The sequence below is a fragment of the Enoplosus armatus genome, chromosome 23, assembly GCF_043641665.1.
Source record: "Enoplosus armatus isolate fEnoArm2 chromosome 23, fEnoArm2.hap1, whole genome shotgun sequence".
NCBI lineage: Eukaryota > Metazoa > Chordata > Actinopteri > Centrarchiformes > Enoplosidae > Enoplosus > Enoplosus armatus.
The window spans coordinates 7306664-7326738 of NC_092202.1; the positions used below are offsets into that span (position 1 = coordinate 7306664).

Genomic DNA, 20075 nt, shown 5'->3' on the forward strand with positions numbered 1-20075 from the left:
AAGTTCAATTTTTAATACAACTGACTTGGTACCCAGACATTTTAAGCAGATAAAATAGAGCTTAAGTAGCATTAACACATGTCAACGATACACAAATATGTAAAAAAAAAAAAAGAAAAAAAAAAGTTGTATAAACTTGAACTTAACACATAACTTCACTTACTTTATATCAGCTGGTATCATCATTTGCCTACAGCTCATTTAAAAACCAGAAAACAGATTTTTATCGTTCACTACAGCCTGAGCATGATCACATTATTACTTGTATTGTATTATCTGTAAGAGAATAAATACTCCTCCAGCTCATTTTGTGTAGCTGACAGAAGCAAGCTGATCACATGATGCATCCACATAAAGAGATGCTGCTGCAGCAGGAGCCACATTGAGCAAGCAGTACTTAAGTTCCTCTTCTGACACTGAGTTCAACCTCTGTGCCAACATGCTGTCATTATGGACTTTCTGTGATCTGCTATTACCAGAATATCTAGAGGAATTTCACCCCTTTTCACTGTGTTTTTTAGTCAGCTGTCAGTTGATATTATACAGTTTCCTGAAAACTGTTCCTCTTCTTTGATGTGGCTGATCATCATGTGCTCTCAGCACGCACACACTGTGTTTTAGTTCTCCTACAGCTGCGTTAACTTTACTGCATAAAAACTGTCAACAGTTTGAGACAAAATTAAAATATATCAGTCGCAACAGTATTTTGCAGTGAGTTTTTGTAATGAGGTGAAAATGAGCCAAAGCAACAAGTAGCACAGCACAGTGGCCTGATCCATTCCTAACCTAATGCCACTCACTTCACTGCTGCAGGAATTACAGGAATTTGCACCCAGCACTCTCTCAAACACTCATGTACTGCCTGAATTGTACAATTAAAACTTCATCAGACACAACAATAGCTCAAAACCTTGATTTCATATTGGTTTGAATACTTTTTGTGTATCTCTATACTGTATTTCTATATGTGCTGAACACTAAAAAAACACAATTTGTGTTTCAATCCATATGAATTACATTAATGATTAATCAGTTTGCTATAAAGCTAAATTATAAACATGTATTGATTGCATGGTCCTACACCATCAGGGTGTACACACATACCTGCATACACCTGTTGGTCCTGCTTTTCCTCCAAGCAGCTGCAGCCTCACAGAAACAAGTCAGTCAGCTTCACTCATGATTAATTACACAGCCACTAACAGGCGAGGACGCGCACTGGAAACGTGCACGTGGCCTGTCCAATCACAACTCCACGTAAATGACGTAGGCTTCACACGGCGCTTGCGCACTGGTTGTCACATAACTGTATTGGACACACAAAACATAATGTTTTTAACTAATATTTGATGATATGGCGAATACCGGTATGAGTGAGGTTATGGTAAGATTTACGGTAAAAAAAAAAAATTAACCGTTTAATGACCCGTGACTAACGCTAACTGAAACCTTTTGACTGACAGAGCCAAAAAAACACGTCTGAATACAAATGTCGACGTTTGTCTGTTCAAAGGCGGCTCACGTCCTAATAAAAGAGTCAGTTTAACTCGACACTACTCACCCTCGGCGTGTCAGCTTTCTCCGGAGCAGCACATGGTCCACAGTCTCTTAAGTTCACTTTGGCAAACAGCAGAGACACTGTCACTGAGCAGCAGAGGAAAAGTTCAACTGTCGTTTACCGGTATACGCGTGCACAGTCGTCACTGGGGCGCGCGCAGTTGCAATATTTCTGAGATAAAGCCTGAACTAAATGACTCACGCGCCAAAATCTCCATCAAAATGCCTTTGTGAACTGTTTTTTAAATATTTAACTAAACTAGTATAAATAATATATTTTTAAATACAGTAATATATATATATTTATATTGTAATATATTTCAACCAGTTTCAACACCAGAGGGAGGCAACCACAAGGTCTAAAAATGTCACCTGCATAGAAACTAATTGCAGGTTGTTTGCTTTTTTAGCACATTTAGCTTACAATACTTGAGTAATTTAGCTTGAGTTAGAATGTGAATGCAGGACTCTCCTTTGTTATGGAGTCATTTTACAGTGTGGTATTGTTATGTTAACAAAAGGATCTGAGTACTTCATCCTCCACTTGTCTTGGTTGTTCACCACCATTTCTTGCTTTCTTTTTTCTTTTTTGTGTATAGAAGTGTTGATGAAAGTTAAATTGTGTATGAAATACTATAGTAAGTACACCTGTACTATCTAATGTAATCTAATGTTCTGCCATAAAGTTGCTTTTATAGTGCTTTTGTGATGCCTATAATGTTATGTTATTGTTGATGCTGTCATAGAGGTGTTAATTAGATTATATGTTTTAGCACTAAGCTCAGGCGTGGTGGTGATTCACTATATTATATTCAGAGGTGCTACTAATATTCTGCCCCCACCTCTTGTATGTAAATGGCAAGAAACACCTCTCAGTATAATGTAGTCCAGTACAACTCCACCTTTAACTAAGAACTATGAACTAAGAACTAAGTATAACTAAGTATTGAAATTAAACATATCCGACAATGTCAACAAAAATGAAACATTACAAACTTCGTAAAGGTAATTTATGGCAGAGCTGTTGTTTACAGAGCAAGGCAAATGTTCACAGTGTGGCAATTATTTTATATTGATGTGCCTCTAAAGCATAATACAAAATCAGATGAAAAGGGACTTAGAGTGCATGTATTTGACTAATCTTGAAGGAGAGGCCCTGTGTCACAATCTTATTGTTCAAAAGCAAAAGTTGATAGTACGTGGTGCATATTCCTCAGTGAATTTAATCAAATTACCACAAACCTACTGATGGACCAAAAGGCAACTGAAATGGAAAGAGAGTGAGAGGAACCTCTAATAGCAAAATTTTCCCCAGGGCCCTGATTCATGTGCTTGACTTTCTCTTTCACATTTCGAGTGGAGATTTAAGTTGAAAATTTTAGATTGGTTCTCCTCACTTGACCAAATCTGGCTCATGGTGATGCTTACACAAACAGTATATCTATATGTCTGTGCACTGCCTGGAAGAGGAAGTTTATTCTCCACACACAGTTTAAACACATTGCCTGCATGCATCAGGGGTGTGAGTTTGGTTCTTCTTGTTGTTTCAATAAAATCACTAAAGGTTTTCCTGTAATACTCACTTCCTGAAATGAGTGACACACATGTCCCATGTCATACTCACTTCCTGAAATGTGTTCCTCACAGAAGTCTTCTTTTCTGACAAACTCTTTGTGAATTGTGTGAACTGATTTGTGGGGAGACTCCTTCATCAATGGATGAAGGGGAAAACTACATGTCATAGGTTTATTTTTTTCAGTGAAGGAGGGGGATGAAGGTTGGAAAGTCCCGTCAAACTTCCAACGTTTGTCTGCTGAGCACGGACAATAAGCCCAGCTAGCCACAACTCATCAGGGAGCAGGAAGCGGGGGGTGACAGAGGGTGGGAGAGTTCAGCAGGAGTCTGCAGCCCCTCCACAGTCGAGACCCCTCACCTTCAGGAAGCACCAGCGAGCTCACACGCGCGTTGCCGGCTGGTAGTGTGAGTACCCAGCGTTAGGAGCCCAGAGGAAACAGGTGCCCTCGGCTTCATTGTTTCCACAAAAGCACCAAGAAAAAAAACTAAACTAAATCTGAAAAATGGCGGGACAGATTGGACTTAACAGAGGACGTGATTCATGGGCAGAAAAAGTGTGTTAATGAGAGGAAGGAAGTCCAGGGAGGAGAAAGGCTGAAGGTAGAGAGAGAGCACAGTGCTGTAAGAGCTGTGTAGTCAGGTCAGCACTTTGATCATATTTGATACAATATTAGTTGTTTTTTACTCCAGAGACGTTTTAAATAAAGTTTCACCATTTGGTTGTACATCATACATAATATTACATGTCAGAGTGTGATATTAAAGGAGACACTGAACACCAAAACTCCAATTGATAGAAAAATGATTTAATTTAATTTACAAAACCATCTTTGTCCAGCAAATGAACTCATACACATACAAATGTGATATTATTATTAATTATCCAATTGCTTACAGTCTTCTTGTTTAAATTGCTCACATCAGAAAACAATACATCATTTCATTTTTATACTTTATACTCAAGACGACTAAGTCCTTTGCCTGCTCGGACTATAAAAGCAGATATCACTGCATGCTTTATTTTTTAAAGACCACACAGGCCCCAGGCCTCAAGGTTAAGATAAATCTGAGTTAAATACACATTTAAGAAGATTTCAGTAACTTAACACTGATTAAGTGCTTCTCCAGGTTTAACACAAATCTAATTTACTCCAAAAAACCCCCAAAATTCACTACTTCTCCTTCATAAAACGTCCTTTATCTTTTGTTCACATACTCATACTTCTTCAAAATTCAGTGTACACACATCCCAAAATATTTTACCTTTCTTTTCATATCTCGTTCCTTTCTGTCTATCCCTTCACAATCCTTCAAAAAACACTCATTTCCATCTCAGAAAAGCCACCCAGGATTTCTAATGAACCTTATAATTATTCTTAAGTGTGTTATGTTGGCTCAAAGCTCCAGACCTCATCCAACAACACGTTGATTCTAAAGGTTATTTCTAAATGTCCATCTCTTTCACCAAATAGAATCCATTTTAACTTTTTACGTGATGTCCACGCTGGTCATCTAACCAGTCTTTTAAAAGTTATAAATTACCACCTCATATTCAAACACCAGGAGCTAATAATTGAAAATTGCTGAAGTTAATTCATTCAATTTCACATTTCTGACAGTTTTAGATATTCAGATGTTATTCCAACGTGCCGGTCGTGATCAATGAGTCAATGGTCAGCCCTCTTCAGCAAGCCTGCAGAATAGGCTGGTAGGGCTCGGTCAGGACCTTGTAGCGGATCTTGGTGTTGGTGACGGCCCCGTGTTTCTGGCGCAGGTGAAGACGCAGCTGACTCTTGTGGCGGAAGTGTAGGTCACACTTCTCACACTGAAACACAACAGAGGTCAACAGATTAAACAAGCTGTGTCATGACGGGGCGATGATGAGGATATTCTGTGCTGTGTTTGTGCTGTAGGACACATGCCTTCTGTGTGTGTGTCTGACTTACAGTGTACGGCTTCTCTCCGGTGTGGATGCGCAGATGGCTCTTCAGGGTCTGCAGGTGGCGGAAGCGGGTCCCACAGGTGTGGCAAGGGTAAGGCTTCTCCCCTGTGTGGATCAGAACGTGGGCCCTCAGATGGGCAACCTAACACCACGGGACACCACACAAACAGGTTGAGAAGAGAGACAAAGTTAAAAGAACTGGACTAACTAATAAACTGGATGGTGTTTGAAGCCTTTAAGAATCGACTGACATCCTACTACATGATTTCTTGGTAGAGTTCAGAATATTTTGTGAAGGTTAGATGCTCTATGGGAGAAAACTGTCACCTGCTCTTACAAAACAACAGTTAGCATGAGGATGTTTTTTGTTTCCTTATAGTTTTTAGAAAGAATTGTTTTCTTTTTTCTTTTTCATGAAATCATAAATGTCTCGTGAGTTTATTGAAGCCAAACATTTTTCTAAAATGAATATATTCAGGATCAAGTGCTTCAAATGTCTTCAAATAACTCTATCTGACATTCATTACGCCCTACAGGACGTTTTTTATGAGAACAAGAGGAAACATTTATGAGCATTTAAAATCCCCTCAAGCGCTCATGCACACACACAGAGTTAACCCTCACCTGAACAAATCGAGCACCACAGGTGTCACAGCGGTAAGGCTTCTCTCCTGAGTGAATGCGAGAGTGAGTCTTCAGGTTGGCTGGTCGGTTGAACTGGGCGCCGCACACGTTACAGCGGTACGGCTTGTCACCTGTCAGGGCAAAGGTCAGTGTCAGTGTATTGGTTTTAAATAAAGAGAGTGAAAGAAAGACAATGGGAAAGAGATTTTCTTATAGCCTCACCTGAGCAGACAGTCTTGGTTCCTTGAAGGTTGCCAGAATAACAGTAGGGCACATAGTAGTTCTCACGCTTGATTGCATGTTGGGCAGCTTCTGGATCAGTGGGGTGCAGGTTTGGGAAAATGGTGCAGGGTGAGACTGAGGAAGCGTGAACATTTGATACCATTTGAATGAGTATGTGTGGAAAAGAAGATAAAGGTAAAATAAAAATGGCAGAGGTTTGGTTTATACCTGTTCCCTCCTTGTGAGTTGGAGGCACTGTTGGGTGATCCACAGAGGGGGGTGGCCCGAGGGGAGGGGCTCGGCCAGAACCCTCGTAGCAGGAGGCCTGCCCCTGTCTGATAAGGAAAGGTTCATGATTACATGTTTGCAAAAACATTATTATTTGTCCTCTCTCATCTCTCTCTTCTCATTATTCCAGTTTACCTATCAATCTGACCAGGCACTTCTCCAGACCACGCCTCTGTTGGTGCTCTGGGTGTCAAGCCCATCCTGTCAGTGTGACTTTGCGGTTCCTCCATCTCCTCTTCCTTCACCGTAGTGGCTGCGCAGAGAGGGTTGAGGACAATGTACTTGTATTTTTTCCAATTGCAAGCCTTTGGGTCCGGCGTGGCTTTGACATCACTCTGGAGAAACAAACAAAACCCAGTTAATTACTTCAATTTAAATATAAAACAAAACCTTCCAGTGGTAGTAAAGACTACTACTATTACCAGTTAGCGACAATTATTCTCTTAGGGCTCCTTGTTTTTGTACCAGATGAACAACTTTTACATTTTTAATCTGTTTTATCAGCTTTAAACTCACCAGAAGGTTTTTGTTGCAGGTGTTGGATTCTGCCGGAGAGTTTGGTTGGCAGCTGGAGCGGGCGGGGCTGTCTGGAGATGGAGTTGGGGTGCCCATGAGGGGCGACTCAGGCTCTCCTTTGGGCTCCTTTGACCCGGGCTGGCAGGTCAGGAAAGCCCCTGGCTTGAGAGAGCGTCCGACCTCCTCAGGGACTCTGCAGAAGAAACAAAAGGAAGTGCTGTAATGAGCTAAACCTGTAAACAGAAAAAGGCACACAATCCACAGCAGCAGCACTTGGTACAATCTGTAAACACAAACCCAAAGTGATAAGCAAGTAGGAAATGTAAGGGTCACACCCACAGAGCACTTTCTGCCACCTCCAGCTCATTAAATCGTTTTCAGTTGCATACATAATTCTCCTACCTTGTTGCCACTGCTGTTTGGAGTAATATCTGGGGTCGTGGATTCGGCAGATCCCCTCCTTTGGGGGCTACAGAGGCTACAGATACCCTGGAGTCCAGCTCTAGTTGAGGGTGTCTTGCACTCATGTTCTCCCTGCTGAGAAACAAAGAACCTGTCAACCGCCCAAGTGAAAAACATGCAATATTGCACATTAAAATCAATCCAATTTGGATCACACTTTTGTGTGTTTCATGAATTCATGTCTCAGTTTATGGCCCAGCAATGCATGATATAATCTGTCCTGGCCCGACAACAGATGTTCTTTCTAGTCCCTCACCAGTGCAGCTGCATGAAGTCACGGCAGGTATCGGCCACGTGGTCCATCTGCAGGTAGGCTGCAGCAGTGAGCACCCCGGGGACAATGCTCAGCGTCAGCGGGAGGCGGGAGGTGTACATGAAGTCAAGCAGCAGGGAGATGCTGGATGGGTCCAAGGTGTCGGGGAGAGACAAGGTCATGAGCTGCTCCCCGCTGCCACCACGCCCCTGCAGCAAGACACGGCGGGAGTACAGCGAGTAGAAGAACCCACTGAGAGGAGAGAGGGGAAGAAATATTTAAGGTAAGACATTTTAATCTGGATCAGTGTTTTAAATAAAGGAGACAATGAAGACGTGGTGGAGAAGGGATGGGAAGAAGAAGATAATGGATGTCCCAAGTGGAAAGCAGGAAAACGTGAAGGGAAAAGCAGCACAAACTGATGACAGATGAAGAGCAAACAAAATTAGAAGGACAAAAAACAACTATGACTCAACTAGAGGAAGAGAGGAAAGGACATACAGAGGGTTGTGTCATAAAAGGAAAAACAACCAATTAGTCACTTTCAACACTCCTTTGAAAACTGCACCAATCAAAGAAAACCTGAAGACTGCTCCATGAACTGCAGAGGGACTATTTTATTCGGATGCATTGACTCTCGCACCAACCTGCAGGCCACGAGCACAGCGCAGTGCGCCCGTAGGCGTACGTTGCCCACAAACAGGGTGGTGTCGGTCAGGATGTTGCGGTGCCGGAGTTCATTCAGGTTCAGCAGCACGTCGTTGGAGTGGCGCGTGAACTCCTTCACGTATCCCTCAGCCGGGGCAGCAGCCCTCACCTCCTGCACCCTGTCGGCCTGGTATCCTTCTAGTACTTCCATCATCTGAATCTGTAAAGAAGGCATTCCAAATGAAACAAACAAGCAGCACACATCATTTGAATCCACAATGCATGAATTGAGATGTTGAATGTTTGCACAATGATCACCAACCTGTGTGTAATTGATAGAATAAATAGACTGGAGTGTCCCAGACACATCTGTTAGGTGAGACCAGCTCCCTACTCGTACCTGCATGAGGAAAACATAGAAATATCCACTTAATACACTTGATCTTTATCATGAATACTCAAGCTTTACTATTCACATTATTGCAGATATCAAGAGAGTTGCAAAATGCAGAATAGAAGTAATTACCAGGATCTTATCAAGACATTAAATGTTGTGAAAAATCTATTCACTTTACAGTCTCTGAAAACTATTTAAATCAAAAGGTATGGACATCCTCATCTAACAAAATTTTAATTCAACTGTTAACTTCATTCAGGTTTCATTTAAGAAATTAAATCATTAACATCTCCACTTAAAAACAAGCAAGTCAATCCAAGCAAGCAGTTATCAGACAGCCCATTAAAAATGTGAATATACTGAGAAAATCCATTTCCAAACTCACCCCGACCAGCAGGGACGAGAACTAACGTGCACCGCGCTGACGTCAAACCCCTCGGCTCAGTGTTCAGTCTACGGTGGAAGACGTGGAGCAGGGCCTCACCCACACAGCCTCCACTGGCTCTGAACAGCACTGTAAGGGGAGGCTAAAGGGAGGGAGCTCTTTATAATGTCGTGCAGGAAGCCCCCGTACAACCAGAGCTGCTCATTTCCTCTTTCCTCAATGGTCCACGCGCACACTGGAAGCAACGCAGGAAAAGCCCTGGCCCAGGACCCCGGCTCCAAGTATTTTTAGTGGCCTATTAGTTTTTCTAAACCCCCATAGCTCTGAGCGAAGTAATGGCAGGAAAGCGTAGTGTGTTTTTATGCTACGCTGAAAAAAAAAATATATGGGGACCCTTGGGGAGAGGCGGTGCGTGCCTGGCCATCCAGGGGTTAGCCAGAGAGCATCAAGCTTCCCCCACCAACGCTTTCCTACCCTTCACCCCTCTCCAGGACAGAGGAAACTGTCTGAGAGGAAGCTGGAAGACCAACTTATTGTTGGATAAACAAGCTGTGCCCTCAATATTGAGATTCTATCTCATCAAGGGAGTTTATTTTCTATCAGTCATATGAGTTTCACTCATGTTTTGCTTCAAGATTTCTCAAGCATTTCTTAATTTCTCAGGATAATATTTAAATATAGGAAGCAGTGGTATTCAGAGTGAAACTGTGTCATTGCTGAGTTTACCAGTTTAGGTAAATTGGCATTAATAAGTGCTCCACAACAGCGTCCGGAAGCTTCTGGCTGGCTGCCTGAGAGCAGAGGCGTTGTGTTATGAGGACCAAAAGGAAGGAAGCAAGAACAAATCGATGGTTCTAGATGGGAGACACCTTCTCCTGGTGGTGAAAAACAACCTTTACCCCGCCCTGACTGAGAGAAATGCAGCCGACAGATGTGCAGGAACTAACCCCCCCCCCCCCACACACACACACACACACACACTTCTGAATGCATCCTGCAAAGCTGCTCAGAGACATGGATGAAAACGCCTGCGCAGGACATCCGTCAATAATAAAGCGAGCAGGAGACAAGGGAGGAGAAATGGAGATGGAGGGGGGTGGTAGTGGAGTGAGGGGACAAGGGCTCAGAGGTCATGAATAACTTAAAAAACAAGCGGAAAGTTACCTCATCCTCAGGGCAGCCTCGGGTTCACAGAGAAGCAGGCACAGGACAGTTAATTGAGGCGCCGTAAAAGTGAACTATGAACTGTATTTCCTTCACATCAAAGTATTTCACAGAAGGAGACATTGAAGACGGAGTAGAGACATCTTCAAGGTTGGCTTTGGGTAGATAACAGCTTCTTGCACAGAAAGCTGGGATTGCAGGATGAAGCAAGAGGACATTTAGATTATTTTTATTTTCACTAATAAGATTGAGTGCTGCCCCCAATTCAGCTATATTGTGAAAGAAAAATATGGAACTCCTTGTCTAATTTTGAGCTGAAACTTAGGTGTTTCTTTCTACAGTGTGTAACAGTGCATACAGTGTGTAGTTCATGGGAAAAAGAACTAAATGTATTAATTCCTATTTTTTACTTTCAAGCGTTAGGTGTATTGTATTGCAGAGAACAGTACCTACAGTAAACCAGGAGACACTTCAATATTTGGTGTTGGGTGCTGGGACCCGGGTATACCTGCATGCAGGCCTCGATTAATTTTGAGCTGCAACTTGTAAAATAGTAAAATCTCTTTTATAGGTAAGTTTTATGAAAAGCAAATGTGTCAGACATGAAATAAAAATCAGACAACTTGACCATGTTTGGATATAAATCCTTTGAAAATGTGAATCGGAAGTAAAGTGTTTGCATGGGGTGTACGGCTCGTGTGCTTCTATTTGTTTGGATGGAGGTCGGATCAATTGTGCGCTTTTTAAAAAACGGGGGTTAAAAAAAGGAAAAAACCATAAAGGAAAACAACGATTAAGAAAACAGAGAGGGAGATGTAGGTCTCGGCTACTTCCAGGCATTGTGAGAAGAACGGATGAGGGGGGCGGTTTGAGGAAAAGTGAGAACATTACTAAACAGGTTCACCAATGGGCGGAAGCCATTGAGTCCATCCCGTTGGCAAAGCTTGGCAGCAGTCACAGCGACTTCCTGCATGTTACCCTGTCTGTCAGTGCCCATCAGCGACCCACCGACCCCGATTTTAATAAAATGCAGAGCTGGTACTATTGAGCATCAAATTGAAAACTCTGGCGAACTTTCTGCAATCCTCAAATGAAGAAGAAACACAGTTTTGTGAAATTTCAAGAGCAAATTAAATTTTCAACATCTATTTAGCTGTCACTCCTCATCAAACAGAACATAACAAAGGCAGGGATTCCCCTTGTTTTGTGGTTTCCTGGTTGCCTGGACAGAACCATATTGTCCATCTGATAATGTATGGGCTGAGGCCATGCTTTGACTTCAAATCCCCCGGTTGGTGCCAAAGTGTTGATGGCTCCAGCAACAATAACAGATCTGCTTAAACTGCCTCTTCCTGTGATTGCAGAGCACTCTGGACATATAAGGGCAAACGGGACAGAGCTACTGGAAGGAGGAGCAGGAGGAGGAGGAAGCGGGGATATCCCAGGGAGCAGCCTTGGTTGTTTGTCCACTTATTGGCAGAGATAGACCGGGAAATAAAAAATAAATAAGTTATGAAACCCTTCCTTTGAAGAAGAGCATTGGGGAAAGCAGTGGGCCTCCAACATGGTGCTGTGAGAGGAAGAAGAAGAAGAAAGAGGGTGGGGTGTAACGGGAGAGGAACAGTTGACCCAAATCTCATGAACCACAAATTAATAAATCAAGCACTTGACCTCCATATTCACTGCTGCTTGCAGGGTGGTAAACAACTGGGTATATAGTAAAAACATACACATTAAAACCAAACTATGGGCGCTCAATGGGAAGCTGTTACATTTACAACCAAACCCCCAAATTACCTTAAATGTTAATACAATAAACAGAAATCAAACAGCTCAACTATCTTCAGCTTTCTGAGGTGAGCGTCATTTGTGTAAAATGGATACAGTTGAGAATAAAGTGCTTTAATGGCTAAATTTGGTAGCCAGTTTTCACAGTTTACATATTACGTCTTAATGATCAAACATTTTTCTTTTTATGTGAAAATTTAGAGAGAACATGAAATTAAAAACAAATGCCAACAATCTTAACAGACCCTGTAAAATCATGTTAAATATTTTTTAAATGTTAAAAACATATTCATTGTATATTTACTTGACATATTTAGTTTAGACATTTTGTGTTATTTTCATTCATCACTCACTTTATTGTAACTGGTAGGCCTATGTTCATTATTTTCTCTGCTATATACACTTATTTAAGCATAAATAAGTCTTGATGCTTTTTTTGTTTTATCTATTTCAGCAGTTATTATGTTATTTTAATATTTAATATTTTTTACTTTAAAGTTTGAGATTTCCTAAACATATGAAATTCAGCGCAAAAACCTTAAAAAATCAGGGTTTCTTGGTTACACATTAGCATTTAATTTATGGTTATGCGACTTCCCTATAAAACTGCATATGCTATTATTTGTATTATGGTCTAGTTTTGTTTTTTATTTTCAAAAATGTATGTGACAGACCCCCCACCTCTCTCTCTGTCCACACACACACACACACAACCACACACACAACCACACACAAGGGCGCTACGTCACACATCGGGAATGCAGTGAGGAGCTGCTGCTGCTGCTAAAGGCCTCAGGATCCGTCACAAAGTAGGTTAACGACGCTAAAGCTAAAAGAAAGTTGTTTCGGGATAACTTTCACTCACCTTTGAACGTTAAAATGGAGGCGTAGATTGTGTTTGTGAGGCCCATTTCAGGCGGTAGGTGTCGTTTATTTCGCTGTTTCCTCTTCGGTTGTGTTGAAGTTAGCCTGGAGGCAAGGCACGAGCTTTGCTCGAGTTCAAAACAGGCTAGCAAACAAGTAAACAAGCCTGTTATTAAAGTTAATTGATGCTAATTATCCTTCATTGTGGGTTGTTATATTACTGAAGTGGTATGTTTTACATATGTGACGCACAAAGGACAGATTTGGACGAAGAACTGGGCAGTTAGTCTCTCTATTCATTCGTGAGAGACGTTAATGTTGCCGTGCGAAACTAACGTCACCGTTAAAAACTAGAAAATATCGCTAATGTGTCTTCATTGTGCCGTCTCTGTTTTGTTTCACCAATTTTACATTGTTCTTGATTTGTAGATGAGACTGAAGGGAAGAGGAGAGTCACTGTAAAGGTACTGTAAAAGGTAGGAAATGCTAATAGGTCGCTAATGTTGGTTACAAATAATGTACTGTTTACGGGTATAGTTGTTATTGTATTACCTCACCCATATTGATTAACTCATGTTGTCTTCCTGTTATTTTGTTAAATTTAACTAACACATATCGCTACATTAAGATGCATTGTGTCAAACGTGTTAAGCTAACCAGAGCCCCTTGCCTTCAAAATAAAAGCGCGAAAACACTCTTATTGTTACAGAATAACAAGAGCAGTGTGTAAAACTGAGTAAATGGGGTAATGCGAATTAAGTATACATTTGCTTTTAGTTATATCTGCTGCATTTCATTTATTTTTAATCATCAGTTGTCTATGTTGCTGAAACGCTCAAGTAAGAGACATTTTATTCTGAATTTTAAAACACCGGATGTCAGCTGTGTTTATTACCGCTTACTTGACCCTTGTGACTGTCATCAACTTTGACATTTCAGAGCTGCTACGCCTCCCTTGCATTCAGCAAGAGGTCCGGTCGAGCTATTTAATGGACAAATGGAAGAGCTGTGTGTTTCTGAATCACATAAAAACCTCACTATTGGCTGTAAAACACAGAGTGATAAAACCGTTGAGATTAATTTCCTGGCCCAGCCATCCGCGGAGTTGAGTGTGTGCTCATCCGGATTCAGACGGGCTTAACATCAGGTCGATAGTGGAGGTGGTGGTCACTCTTTCCTCCACGTGGTCACTGGGGAATGTCAGTCAAGTCCATGGTGACTATGACGACCCCATGATTAGAACTATAAGAAGAAAAGTCAAAAAACAAACCAAAGGGCTTAAATGCCGTGTTCAAGCATTGTATTTCTGTATGTCCTCATCATCCTCTCATCCATCATTATAATCCTCTTACCAACAAGGACTTATGACGGCCACACGACCCACATACAATCAATCTGAGTGGGCTATTCATTTCTCCCCTCTGACAATACTGACTGCTATGGCTTGTCCTCTTGCTTGCAATCCATTTAGGCATGTGATCACACAGTGGCTTTCCAAAAAGGTTATAACACTACATGCGTAAGCTAGTGTAGTTATTTGTATTTGTAGACTTGTACGGAGCAACATTTATTTGCTTGTTTTCCCCCCAATAAACTCATTAAAATGATGAATGCATTATCAAAAATGATTAATTCTGTCATTGACTAATCAGCATGAACTAGTAAATCCTAGCCTCTTTGCTTTCTTTCTTTAGGGATCTTTTTTTCCTTGTTGGATCATTTGTGACACTTTCTATACATTTCTGTGATATATATCCAATGCTTTTTAATTAGATTTTTCTTAAGGGTTGGTATCTTAATGATGGCTCTCAGGTGACACTTTCTATACACTTCTGTGATATATATCCAATGCTTTTTAATTAGATTTTTCTCAAGGGTTGGTATCTTAATGAAGGCTCTCAGGTGCAAGTCAGCACTTTGTCGGCTCAGCTGTGTGCTGCAGTGTTGTTATTTATCCTGCAGAGAATACATAATATATTGTTATGAGGCAGGTGTTCACGTGTATACAGACACATATCATTACACAACATTTCCTGCCCTGTTTTTGTCTCCGCTTCATTTGGAAATCAATGATACCAGTGTGTAAACACCTCAAGACAATAACCATTGTGGCGGGGCAACAGGCGAGGGGTAACTACAGATTTGCACCTGTTTGTGTGTCTATGTACGACATCGTTTGTGAACGTTTGCATGAGTGTTTGTCTCGAGCTACACAAACACACACACACACACACACGTTTCAGGGCAATGTGTGACCCTGCTGGAAATCCCCGAGCCTTTCAGAATGGCTGCTCTCTTCCTGCTCCTCAACTAGAAGCCTATTGTTCAATCTGCGTGTCCCCGTTGCCATAGGAAACACAGTCTGAAGCATCCCATAGTTTCCATTGGTTACCTATGACATAAATACACACAACAGCCACAGCTGTGCCCATGCAAATTATGGATAAAATCTGTCACACAATCATGCGTACTCACTGAACTGATTTCAGGCAGAGCAAAGTCAATATTTTGTGGCACTGATTTGCATTCAGGATGCCATTGCACTTGAGAACAATATAAATATACAATATAAACTTTATTATATGAACAACATGATGAAACATTGTCCTTTCTCCCTTTGATCTCAGAAGCCTGCCATGTCCGGTCCCACCTGGCTTCCACCGAGGACTCTGGATAGCCCAGAGCGAGTTGCCCCACAGATGTCCCACTCTGCCGGGTCAGCAATCTACAGAGCCCCAAACAAGAAGGGGATGTCCGACTTCCGGCCCAAATATGGCCCCTATGACCAGAACGGCGGAGGAGGAGGAGGAGGAGGAGGGATGGCCAACAGGTACATGGCCACTGGACCCACAGGTAAGAAGACCATTAGTCACATACCATACTGTGAAAATGTACCTTTTTGATATCTACACAACAACAGGCCTTCACATCAGTTGAGCACATTTGCTGTTTGGCTAGTCTATGTCAAAGAGAAAGATTCAAGATTGTCTTGGAAAATATTGTTTTTATATCTGTTTTCTAACCTAAAGGTGGGCCCATTCATCATTCGTCTAGCGATCACTATTACTCCCCTCCCCACGGTCCCAAGGAGGACCGCAACTGGAGCCCTCACATGGACAGCTACGAGCTGATGGTGGGTGCATTTTCTGTAGCTCTGAGTCGTTTTATGTGTCTACATCTGGACCTGTCACCTTCCAAACCTAGGAATAAATACACCGTCATGTATCTACTAATGTGTTTCTTATGCTGTTCTGTTGTTAGCACCGTGGTCCTGAAAAGCCAGCGAGCTATCACTCCAAAATTGATGCTGATATTGACTCCCTCACCAGTATGCTCGCTGATCTGGACAGCCACCCACAGGACTCCAGTACACAAGTAGGACGATACACTGAAACTAAATGGAATACATTTTTTAGAAATCTTAACATTTCTTCCATCAGTAGTTCATTTGATTAATTGTTGGACTCCCCACAGCTGTACGACAATGTGCCTTACAACAAATACCTCTCAGGGGATCACTACAAGCCTGCACACCAGAGCGCAGCCCTTCCTCAGGGTCGGCCATCTATGGGCTACCCCCCTCATCCTCAGAGCCAATACCACCCAGCGCCCCCCTACCCCAGCGAGCACCAGTCACCCCAGTACTCCACCTCCCACCAGCAGGACTACTACTCCTCCTCTTCAACACCTAAGCCCTACCCCCAGCCCGTCCCGGCCTCCTACACCACTGCCTCAACTCCTACTGGGCCCAGGTTCAGTGTCCAGGTCAAGACGGCACAGCCTGTCACCTACTCTCAGACAGGGAGACAGGCTGAACAGGCCTACACCCCACCCCCTCCTCGCCAGCACATGTCACGCCCCCCTCCCCAGACTCAGACAAGTCCGCCGGGCTGGTACCCTCCACATCCCAGCTCACAAGCTCAGGAGATGCACTCAGAGGTGGGGTACAAAGGGAGCGGATCAGGATCTGGAGGAAGAGTTAACCAGGTTCTAATGTCCAAGAGAGGGATGGAAAATAATCAAACAGGGCCAGGGGCTGCACAGAGTCCTGCTTATCAGTCCAGCAAGGTAGGGACACGTATCTTAATAATCTTAATATAAAGCATACACACAAATATACTAACATAAGGGCTGGGTATCATGTGACAGTTTGGATACTAGGGCCAGTACCTGTGTTTTACTTTTTTGATACCTATAAATAAACATGCTTTTCTACAAAACCTGTTTTTTATTTAAATATTATACTTTATGTATGAACACAAGCAGCCATACAAAAATATGAATAAAACAGTCAGAAAATCTGATAAAAGAGTAAGTAAACAACATTATGAATCTGACCAAACATTGGTTGTCAACTTTGATCTGCCCCTGAATATCATAAATATTAAACTGTGCAGTTAAATGAGTTGGTTATGAAAGGGATGATTTCTGGTCTTTTGGTTTTCCAGTTACAGTGCGAATCATGAATCCTCTTCTCTTCCATCAGGGGTTAGTAACAGCCAGGCCTGAGGAAGAGCTGGATCGGCTCACCAAGAAGTTGGTATATGATATGAACCACCCCCCTTCAGAGGACTATTTTGGTACAGTTGCTGCTCATTACACTAATGACTTATGATGCTGCCAGACTTGGCATTTAAAATAAACCAACACTTGACTTTGGCGTCAACCTTTCAGGTCGCTGTGCCCGGTGTGGAGACAACGTGGTCGGTGATGGCAGTGGCTGCATCGCCATGGAGCAGGTGTTCCACGTGGAGTGTTTCACATGCATCACCTGCCATGCCCGTCTCCGGGGGCAACCCTTCTACGCCCTCGACAAGAAGAGTTACTGTGAGAGTTGTTACATCGTAAGTAAAGAAAAAAAGGTCTGATTTTTTTATTCCATTTACAGTTTGTGTGCTCAAGTTTTGGCCTGATGGAAAGTGTTTTGTACTTTCTACTCTGATCCACATACCTGCTTGTACTTTTCTTCTCAGAGTACATTAGAGCGCTGTTCAAAGTGCTCCAAGCCCATCCTGGACCGGATCCTGCGGGCCATGGGAAGGGCCTACCATCCTCGCTGTTTCACATGTGTGGTTTGTAACTGCTGCTTGGACGGGGTGCCCTTCACTGTGGATGCAACCTCTCAGATACACTGCATAGATGACTTTCATAGGTATAAAGATGCTCAAACAGCATTCTTAACAATGTTACATGATGTTATTCCTGGTTTTCTTGTGACAGGCATGTCCACTAACTGTAAATTGTTATGCTTGTTCCCCCTGACAGGAAGTATGCACCTCGCTGCTCAGTTTGTGGTGAGCCCATCATGCCTGAGCAGGGCCAGGAGGAGACCGTTAGGATAGTAGCTCTGGACCGCAGCTTCCATGTTAACTGTTACATCTGTGAGGTGAGGACAGCATTATATAACACTTCTTATTTGAAGTTTTATTTGAGTATGCACACATTCAGTTGTGGTTACGGATAAATGACTGAAAAACAATTCAATGTGAAACATCAATGTGCATTTTTTTTCTTCTAAAAGTTGTAGTTTTAACATAAGTAGAAGGAGATTAGTCAGTTACAGTTGCACAGTTTAATGAGCCAATTTTATGCAATTATTAAATTATAGGGTCTCTGTAGGTCTTTTAAACTAAAATATACTAAACTATATTTAGGTAAATAGAAAAGTTAAGACTAATTCATGCAATATGTATGCAAAAACGTAGGATTGTGACTTTATATTACCATATTCTCTGTACAAAAACTAAAGTGCTGGATTTGTTACATTTTCAAATATATTTTTAGGATGGGTCCATGTGAGAGTGTTAAATTGAACTGAAGTGTTTTGTATTCATCAGGAATGTGGTCTCCTGCTGTCCTCTGAAGGCGAGGGTCGAGGCTGCTACCCGCTTGACGGCCACATCTTGTGTAAGAGCTGCAGCGCTCGCCGCATCCAGGACCTCTCAGCCAAAATCTCCACTGACTGCTAACGAACCTCTTGCGTCCTCTCCACCTCTCCAGCACTCTCAAAAAACCACGGACTATTACACATTATTGACAGGACATTTGTTCAGACTCGTGAGCTGCTTTTTCTTTTCTTGGTTGTTCTGACTGAGTTGACATAAACTTTGCTACAGTTCCCTCTGTTGGTATCCAGCTGCAATTTCATTTGCAGAGGAACATTTTCTGTGTCAGTGATTTAAAATGAGAGATGGAGTTCTGACCACCTCACTGGTTTCATTTCATTCAAAAGTCCCTCTACATTTTCTTTCTTTTTTTGGTACACAGCTGCCCCATTTTTCATGTTTAGTTCAGTATTAGCGTGACAGTGGCCTGACCTGCAGGCGGCTTGGGCTCCACTTACCATTTATCGGTACTGCTCAACTTTTGGCTTGCACATTATTATCACTGTCAAAGACAATGAAAGTATGGAAGAATATTACAGATTTAGACCTGAAAATTAGGGGGGGGGTTTGCAGAGAAGCGGCATAAATTATAATTAAGATGACGGCTTGTCTTGGCTGTCCTGTACATTTGTAAAACACTAAAAGTGCAGAACTGCCTCAAAACAAGCATACTAAAAGCAGATAATGCAACAACTGTGACTGTACATAACAGGCTGTTTTGGTTTGACAATGAAACTGTTCCCAACTGTTTTGGAAAGCATGTAGCCTTGTAGTGCAGTGAATCTTTGCAGAGAAGTAGCCTCATAGCACGATAAATGTAGACAAAAGGAATGTGTAGTTAACGTTACAACCCTTTTCTTTAGCTTTTATTAAAAGGTAGTACAATATTTGCTAGAACAAATCTCTCATTCAACTCTCCAATATCATGTTTAGTTATTAAATCGAAGCTCATAAAAGGATTTTTGCCATTTAAAAAAAAGAAATCATCCAGAATAACATTTTTGAATGTCTACGACAAACACAATCTTGCTTTGGTTTGTTTAACCTTTGTTGATGCTTGACTGTTACATTGAAGATTATGGTGCAATGAAGTCAAATGCTTGCTTCTGTCTAAAGGAAAACAGGGTGTTGGCCTCTAATGGGGTCTTGAAAACATCCTATTTGTGTGAAGCTTGAGCCTCGTGTGAAGATTTTGTGCCATTTGGGAAACTTTTTTATTTGAAATTATACTCCGTTTTAAAGTATGTTGGGTAAATTAGTTCACTTAAATACTTTTACATATTGTTAATTCTTTACAGTCAACGGAATAAAAGTGGAATTTAATGTGATGTATTTTTACCCCAAAAAGTGATTTTGGGAAACAACTCTTCATTTGCGGATTAGATTTTTGCTCATCCTTTGCACTCATGTGGGCCAAGTTGTCATTCTCTGAGACTTTGGAGCTACAGTATTTGTTATGATTGTGTTTAACCTCTGTCTTTCCGTCCTGATTTTGTATTTGTGTA

At 41.9% G+C, this 20075-nt stretch overlaps 2 protein-coding genes across 5 annotated transcripts; one reads left to right on the forward strand and one right to left on the reverse strand.

The window, feature by feature from the left end:
* Window positions 1-3917: 3917 nt before the first annotated feature.
* Window positions 3918-8984, reverse strand: bcl6b (BCL6B transcription repressor). Of its 4 annotated transcripts, none has more exons than XM_070929665.1 (12): window positions 8870-8984; window positions 8410-8487; window positions 8087-8307; window positions 7443-7691; window positions 7127-7258; window positions 6725-6917; window positions 6344-6543; window positions 6149-6255; window positions 5921-6055; window positions 5699-5829; window positions 5079-5216; window positions 3918-4957 (listed from the first exon to the last, which is right to left on the reverse strand). In XM_070929665.1, the coding sequence occupies exons 3-12, from the start codon at window positions 8299-8301 to the stop codon at window positions 4817-4819; spliced, it is 1641 nt and encodes a 546-aa protein (XP_070785766.1). In that variant the 5' UTR covers window positions 8302-8307; window positions 8410-8487; window positions 8870-8984; the 3' UTR covers window positions 3918-4816. The 4 variants fall into 4 exon arrangements, with proteins under 4 accessions (XP_070785766.1, XP_070785768.1, XP_070785767.1 ...); XM_070929667.1 differs by having other exon boundaries at window positions 5921-6007; window positions 7127-7261; XM_070929666.1 differs by having other exon boundaries at window positions 5921-6010; window positions 7127-7261.
* A 3587-nt stretch (window positions 8985-12571) lies between these two features.
* trip6 (thyroid hormone receptor interactor 6) lies at window positions 12572-19024 on the forward strand. The gene is made up of 11 exons (XM_070929843.1): window positions 12572-12630; window positions 13115-13161; window positions 15313-15538; window positions 15715-15818; window positions 15947-16060; window positions 16160-16753; window positions 17172-17265; window positions 17360-17529; window positions 17659-17837; window positions 17951-18071; window positions 18523-19024. Exons 3-11 carry the CDS (start codon window positions 15322-15324, stop codon window positions 18652-18654), a joined length of 1725 nt encoding a protein of 574 aa, XP_070785944.1. The 5' UTR covers window positions 12572-12630; window positions 13115-13161; window positions 15313-15321; the 3' UTR covers window positions 18655-19024.
* Window positions 19025-20075: the final 1051 nt, after the last annotated feature.